Here is an 8272-nt window from a genome sequence, read left to right on the forward strand (position 1 = left end):
CCGCTTTGGTGTGATGTGGATTCGAAATATTTAACCCGTTTTTTTATTTCCAATGTATGTCGAATTGCTTTTTCTGGTCATGAAATCTTATTTTAGAGTTTTTATATATCCAGTCTATGTTGTCATAAAAGAAGACGCATACTCTATTTTTTTTTGATATAGATCATATTATTATATTTGAAGGAGATAAAATAACTAAATGCAGACATAAATAATAATATATGGTATAGTTTAAAAATTACAACATAAGCTTTCAACGAAATCCAATGGTTGTTAATCGCTAAAAGTATGTGGGTGTTTTGGATTTAAAATAAAACTATGTTTCGTTATTGGGTCAAAAATAACAATATGTTTCTAATTTATGTTAAAATTAAAAATTTCAGCAATTAGTTTTCCATCTATAATTAACTTCTTTTTCTTTTTCTTTTTGGTGGGCAATGAGTTAGGTAAATGTAGTCAAATTTGTTTAACTTTCAAACCATAAACAAATGAAACTTTGACATGATTTTTTTTGTTAATGTAATAGTATAAAAATAATCTTTTGATATTAAGTTGACACCGAAAATCTATTAGTAAATATTATGTATCTATGGTTATTTACTTATTTATCATGTAAACGATTAGTTAGTAAGTGATATATTTAAAATCTAAATATCTAAGTATCTATACACATAATTCATATCGCAAAAGGTTTGATATGAAAACCAAGTTTTGGTTAAAATAGAGAATTTAGTATACCTATCTACTATAATATCTACTATAATGTAATGATTTTTTTTTTCGGACGTCGATTTGTTTCTTTTTGACGATTAGTTTCGGCGGTCATCAAATTGATTCATTTCGATTTGTTTCATTCTGGCGATTTGTTCATTTCGGCGATCAGCACGATGCAGCTATTCGGCAGTCAATGGCCCATTTAATAGTTTATCTTCAAATAAAAACATTGTGGACGAGCAATATGGTCCTAAAAAAAATATAAATTGAATTTTATTATTATAAAAATATTGTGCAAGGCAATATGTTCCTAAAACTATAAAATATGAATTTTATTTATATAAAAACAATTTGCAGGAGCAATATTGTCTTAAAACTATAAAAAATAAATTTTATTAATATAAAAACAATGTGCATGAGCAATATGATCATAAAATTGTAAAAATTGAATTTTATTAATACAAAAACAGTATCATCCTAAAACTTTAAAAAATGATTTTTTTTAATATAAAAACAGTGTGCAAGGAAAAAATTGTCCCAAAACTGTACAAACTGAATTTTATTAAAATAAACACTGTACAGGGGCAATATGATTTTAAAACTATAAAAATTGAATTTATTTTTTAATAAAAGTACAACGTGCAAGGGCAATATGGTAAAAAAAAAGTGAAAATCCATCGTGTTTTGATATAAAAACAGTTTTTAGTATCCAATATTGTCCAAAACTGTAAAAATTAAATGTTTTTAATATAAAAACACTATGCAGGGGAGGCGATTTACATTTCTCTACGAATTCAAACAATATCCAATCAGCAACTGATTTACTTAAAGACTTCAAACTCAAAACCATTTGTTGGTGCAAAATCATCCAATTTAACATAACTCACCAAATCTATTTAACTCAAAAGCAGAAACGATCCATTTAACATCATATTTCCAACTTTTCTCCATTGAGACCTTTGATATTAACTATCAAATTCAACCTCAAACACAGTAAATAATAACATCATGAATTAGAGTAAATCGACATATAGCCCGAAATTTTGTTCCAAATACAAGTCGCTCTCCTTCTAGGAATTGTATTCCTATCATCCACAAGCTCAATAGATTACCATAAATCATTGTATGTTTACATCCAATCCACTTACCAGCCCAATCCAAAGCTAATCCATACATTTTTAGCAAAGGTGTAGTTAAAAATACAGTTTAAACTCTCCTGATGCTACTATTCCATGCTTTAGCATTCACAAACTACTTGGAAGCTACAAAATAAAAGATAATATTTAAAATGAGCTCACACAAACACGGTGTGTAGGAGCAATATCGTCCTAAAACTATAAAAAATTAATTTTATTAATATAAAAACAGTTTGCAGGGGCAATAACATCTTAAAACTATAAAATTGGTTTTTTTAATATAAAAACTATGTACAGGGCAATATGGTCCTAAAACTATAAAATTTGAATTCTTTTTAATATTAAAACAGTGGGTAGGGATAATATGGTCATAAAACTGTAAAAAATGAATTTTATTAAAATAAAAACACTGTGCAAGGGTAATATGGTCCTAAAACTGTAAAAATCAAATTTTATTTATATAAACACAATGTGTAGGGGCAATATCGTCCTAAAACAATAAAAAATGTTTTTTTAATTAAAAAGTGTAAAAATTGATTTTTTTAAGCATGGTTATACCAATGTTTCTCTTACTGTGCTGGAAAAACCTCATTATATAATCCTTAAAAACTTTAGATGCTGATAAATACATGAAAAATTAATAGTTTAAGTTAAATGATAATTTGAAAAATGATGATATAGAAAATTGTATACCAAATATTTGAAACAAAACCTTAGTTGACAAAAAAGTAATCAAGTTTAACAAAAAAAAAATAATCAAATTTAGTAAAAAAAGTAATCAAATTTACCCAAAAAATAGCCAAATTTACAAAAAAATAATAATAATAAAAATAAAAATTAAAAAAATGGCAATTTTTATTATTTGTTAAAAACTATTTTATATTTTACAAATCTCAAAAAAATTTAACAAAATAATTCTACATTTTATAAGCATTCTTTATAATGAAAATAATTCTCAAAAAAATACTCTCTATTCAAAAAAAAATAAAAGAGAATAAACGTCATTTTTTTGACAAATCGTACATTATACCCAAAAAAACGTAGATTTATTATTAAAAAAAACGCATAGAGTTACCATAAACCGTAGCCTACGGTTTGGAAAACCGTAGATTTTACAATACCTATGGTTTTATATCTTAAAAATGAAAAAAAAAATTATACAAAACACGAAACAGGAGACGATTTTGCGAAACAGTAGACGAATATAAATATCTATGGTTTCGTGGGCTATTATGGGATATTTTCTGATATTTTGCCAAAAATTATTATATATACATTATGAATAGTCATGTGACTTACAAATTATATAATATCTACATTAATTCTAATTTCTAATATTTAATATATAATATTATAAATTCTAACACTATAGTGTAGTGTTTATTTAAAATATAAATAGTTATACTTATTTTAAATTATTATTGCATAATTATTAATTTTAAATAGTTATACTTATTTTAAATTATTATTGCATAATTATTATATATATATATATATATATATATATATATATATATATATATATATATATATATATATATATATAGGTTTTATGGAAAACAAAAAACCTTAAAAAAAGTTCCTAAAAATCATTAAAATGCATAAAAAAAATACTTAGAGATCACAAAAAAAAAAGTTGAATTTATTTTATCAAAAAATTGCAACTTTTAGGTCAAAATCGATGAAAAAAAATTTTGATTTTTTTTTTTGATTTTTTTTTTCAGAGAAATTGTAAAAAATGCTGCAATTTTTTGATAAAAATTTCAAAAAGAAGTTTTATGATGTATTGGTATTTTTTTTATGTATTTTTATGATTTTTAAGGTTTTTTTATTTTCCAAATAATCTTTCCATATATATATATATATATATATATATATATATATATATATATATATATACATACATACTAGGTTAAAACCCGTGGAACCCACGGGTGCTGTTTTTGAATTGAATTTAAAAATTAATTATTTAATAAAATATTATATCAATAATTCTGATAACTTATAAATTGTAATATTGAATATTTAAATAATTTTTTTTATTGGTAATTATTTAATTACTAACTAAATGGGAAGTATTTAATTAGGAATGAAGATTTTTGAAAACTATTTTTTTTTATTCATCATTCTAATTGGACATATGCAGATGATACAATACCAATGTGTGTAATGAAATTAACATAAAATACAACAATACGTAATTATAAAAAAATACAGTAATATGATGGATTAAGTGTGATTTCCTAAAATTGAATAAAACGACGTTACAAAAAAGTTGGCTACAAATTTCGAAAAACTTCCTTATAAACAACATTGGAAGTTTTATTTCTGAGTTTGCCATCTTTATCTAAAATTAATAATTTTAATCTCTCTCTACTCTGAACTCTAGATAAGGCAACATACAATTGTCCATGTGAAAAAACTGGATCTTTCAGAAACAGACCAACCTTTGACAACGATTGTCCTTGACTTTTGTTAATAGTCATTGCAAAACATACAGCCAAAGGAAACTGTCTTCTTGTGAATTTGAAGGGAATCTTTTTTTCTGATGGAGTTAAAGACATTCTTGGAATAAAAGTCCGATTTCCAATATTAGTTCCAGTTATTATACGTGCCTCAATAACACGTTTGCCCAATGATAACACATGTAGTCTTGTGCCATTACATAAGCCGTTTTTCTGATCAATATTTCTCAGTAACATTACTGGAACACCAATTTTTAAAACTAATTTATGATTTGGTAAACCGGATACTTTGAGTCCATTTAATACATCAGGAGAGTATAGATTTGCATCAAATTGATCATGGAGAAATTCGGATTCACATATGCAGTCTGAACTTAAATATTCAACTTGATCTCCTGGAAACTTCTTAAGTAAACGGTCGTTTATTTCTTGGACAACTTCATTTTTTGGAGCAAGTATCGCTCTTTCTTGGAAATAATTTATATCGCTATAGTACTCTAAAATTGAAGGATATACAAACTCAATTAAGGAACCTATAGGATCATGTGAATCATTAATGAGAATATCATCCAGAATATCGATAATCGTTTCACCGTCGTTCGGACCACCAAGTTTTCCTTCTGCTATATCCAACAACCAATTTGCAAAATCTCTTATTTTTCCTATATCTGATTGATCCCTTCCAACAGTTAGCCTCATGTTTTTTTGTTAATCTCATAAATATGAAGAACTCAAAGAAGCATTTACAATGTTCTGTCTACTGCCACCCGGCACAACAGGTAGAATTTGTCTAAAATCTCCTCCAAAGACAATAACTTTCACTCCAAATGGAATATTTGAGATGGTTGAATTTACGCACCTTAATAAATCCTTCAAAGTTCGATCTAAAGCTTCAAATGCATGCTTATGGACCATAGGTGCTTCATCCCAAATTATCAAAGAGGTTTTCCTTATTAAGCTTGCCAACTCACCGTCTGGATTTATGTTACAAAAAGAATCCTCTGTAAGCTCAAATGGAATTATAAATCGAGAGTGTGCTGTTCTACCACCGGGCAATAATAAGGAAGCAATACCACTTGAAGCAACATTTAATACAATATTTCCTTCAGATCTAATTGCTGCAGATATTGTTTTCCATAAAAAAGTTTTACCCGTTCCACCATACCCGTAAACAAAGAAGACACCTCCTTTATTTTGTTGAATAGCACTCTTGATGTTTAGGAAAATGTTCCGTTGCTCATTTGTTAATGCAAGAAACATACGATCATAGTCATTCTTTATCACGGGAATGTCGTAATCTAGTTCCTCGGTGATAAGTCGATTGTTTGAAGAAGAAACGGATTCAACATCTGGGTATGGCATGTTTTTGAAGTTTTTGAGAGTAGAGTTGTTTCGAAGTAAAATTTGTTGTATTTCGAACAAAGTTAAGTTCTTAAGTTCATCTACTCCGAGGGACAATTCTGCACGAAAATATTAAATAATTAATAAAATACGTGGTTGATATTTAATAATTTCATTACTAATTATTTAATGGGTGTTGAAAAATAAAAATAAATTAATTTTAAAAAATAAGAAAAAATGTAATACCTGCTGACTTAAATCTTCGTCGTTGGCTATATAGAATTCCATCTGCCAAATATTCCCATGTATTTTCCCAAACGATCTCTGGTTTAGACATACTATTACACATCAACAATGTAGCAAATAAAAAGCGTAGATAAAAACCAGATCCAGAATGACTTGCTTCTTTAATTGCATCAATGTATTCCTTGTCATCATCTAATAGCCCGAGTGCATAACAGGCATCTCTAAAAGAAGAATGTGTTTCTCCATTTACCGTGCGAATTTCATCAAATGATGTTGGTCCTTTTACTTTATTTAAAAGAATCCTTAAGAAATATGCTTCACCTAGTTTAGGTGAAACTGAATGAATTCTACCGATGGCTTTTCCTACTTTCCTTCGCTTCCAAAACCGACCATTTAATATCCAAACAAACTTTGTAGGGAATTCAACATATGTGAGTTTTCGTGCTTCACTGTCGATTGCATTACACTCCATCCAAGCTGTGAACTTTGAAGCGGCAACAGAAGGTTTGTCAAGAACATCATCAATATCATCATCTTCGCCATATACAATCTGTTGTTGATTAGGAAGATGAAAAGGTAGTCTAACAACAGAAGGATATCTGCAATGAACATCATATCTAAAAATTCGCCATGATGCTTCACATGCTGATAAATATCTACAATCGTAATATTCAACTATTTCATCGACCGCATCATTATTTTCACATTCATTGTTGGTTGGTACAACAGCAACTGTAGCTCTATCAGGACCCTTATTTATGTATTTAAACAAATACTTTATAGAAGATCCCTGATTGCACCATTCAATATTAATATGTGCCTGATATCTTTTCAATAGATATTTTTTGTATGGAACAACATTTCTATTATCCAACCTTACACCTGATTTTTCTACAAAATGACCATCGTTTCTTCGCCTATATAACGGAAAACCATTCTGATCAACAGACGAATGATTAATGAATTGTTTTGGAAAGTTTTTAGAGCACTTTTTATCCACCATGCATGGACAATTCATATTTTCAGCTCCACATGGACCATGAATCATAAACTCATTCACAAGCGAATACAATTCAGGATCTTCAATTCTGTCTGGTATCTCTGCTGAAATTATTGGATCGATAAGTTCAACAGTTGGTAGCTTGTTGTCAGAATGCATGAATAGACATATATGACTATGCGGCAAATCTCTTTTTTGAAATTCAATGGTATAAACATCTGTAAAAGAATTTGACAAAAAATAAAAGAGAATGTGATTAGATATCAAAACATATTTAAAATATAATAATAAGATCAATGTTTTATAAAAAAATTAAAAATATAGTTTTAATTACATGCTTGAACTTTGCCAAAAATTTGATTCTCCCTTAAGTCTTTAATGAATGCATCAAGCTTGATCTTAAACAACCTACATAGTATATCAGGTCTGTCTTCTGGTTGAAGTGAAGTATCCTTAAGAAACCTTTTAATCTCAGGCCATTTGGGATTACACGTAAAGGTTATGAAGAAATCAGGATATCCAAACCATTTACATAGTGACATGGCATCCAAATAGTTTTGCAGCATATAGCGTGCACCTCCGGTAAAGGATGAAGGTAATATGACACGTTGGCCGACATTCGAGATATCAGTCGTTCCTTGAGCTTTTTGGTTACGTAAATTTTCATAAGAATCACATCTAAGAACATGTTGTTGCCTACGTATGTAGTACATTCTCTCCGTTTCCATCATAGTATAGACATCTGTAGCACCTAGTTTCCGATATGTGAATTTTATTTGAGCATTGCCCTAATTTAGCCTTGGACTCGGCGAGTCATAGGGTCCGACTCGCCGATTAGGGACGAGACTCAGGACACGTTTAAGTGGGCGACTCGGCGAGTCACCGCTACTGGATGAAACCCTAAGTTTCAAGGGTTTGCACCCTATTTAAACCCTCATTCCGCCCCAACTCGTCCCCATTCACCCCCAGAACTCCCCCAACATCGTTTTCCCTTATTTCTTTGAGAGATTTAAGTGTTCTTGGTGTGTTCTTGAAGGTTTTGAGGAGAAAGAGGAGTAGATCAAGAAGAGGAGGAGGAGATCAGCCATCTTTGTGTCATTTCAACAGTTTCCTTGAGGTATATCTCGTTTTTCCCCTGTTTCTATGCTTAGGATTTCATTTGGGACACCCTTGAGCAATTCTTCAAGCTTGTTTGTGCTTAATGTTTCGTAATAAGTGGATTAACCTTTAGATCTAGGCAAGATTGAGCTCCAGGAGCTCAGATCTGTGAGCTTTATGGCCCCATGTGGCTTGTTCATCCTAGATATACCCTTTTGAGGCATTTTGCACCCTAAAATCCACATTAGTGAATATCCACACGTAAAGTTGGA

General features: G+C 29.2%; 2 protein-coding genes across 2 annotated transcripts in view; both read right to left on the reverse strand.

Annotated features, from left to right (window-relative positions):
• The window catches only part of LOC145047070 (uncharacterized), a 78368-nt gene extending 73354 nt beyond the window's left edge, over nt 1-5014 (reverse strand). The window contains exon 1 of the mRNA XM_078995316.1: nt 4466-5014. Coding sequence (XP_078851442.1) covers nt 4466-5014 — 549 coding nt within the window. The remainder of the gene's footprint in view (nt 1-4465) is intronic.
• A 15-nt stretch (nt 5015-5029) lies between these two features.
• Nucleotides 5030-7630, reverse strand: LOC145047071 (uncharacterized). Its single transcript, XM_078995317.1, has 3 exons — nt 7237-7630; nt 5903-7120; nt 5030-5775 (listed from the first exon to the last, which is right to left on the reverse strand). The coding sequence occupies exons 1-3, from the start codon at nt 7628-7630 to the stop codon at nt 5030-5032; spliced, it is 2358 nt and encodes a 785-aa protein (XP_078851443.1).
• Between the last annotated feature and the right edge of the window lie 642 nt (nt 7631-8272).

This window comes from Lactuca saligna, chromosome 5, assembly GCF_052625555.1.
Source record: "Lactuca saligna cultivar CGN05327 chromosome 5, ASM5262555v1, whole genome shotgun sequence".
NCBI lineage: Eukaryota > Viridiplantae > Streptophyta > Magnoliopsida > Asterales > Asteraceae > Lactuca > Lactuca saligna.

What these genes read in the sequence shown, in the direction of transcription:
- LOC145047071 (XM_078995317.1), bottom strand. Translation starts at nt 7,630, where the DNA reads ATGGAAACGGAGAGAATGTACTACATACGTAGGCAACAACATGTTCTT. An exon ending in TTTTGGCAAAGTTCAAGCAT is followed by an intron (nt 7,121 to 7,236) that starts GTAATTAAAACT and finishes ATTCTTTTACAG; the next exon opens with ATGTTTATACCATTGAATTT. An exon ending in ACGAAGATTTAAGTCAGCAG is followed by an intron (nt 5,776 to 5,902) that starts GTATTACATTTT and finishes ATTTTCGTGCAG; the next exon opens with AATTGTCCCTCGGAGTAGAT.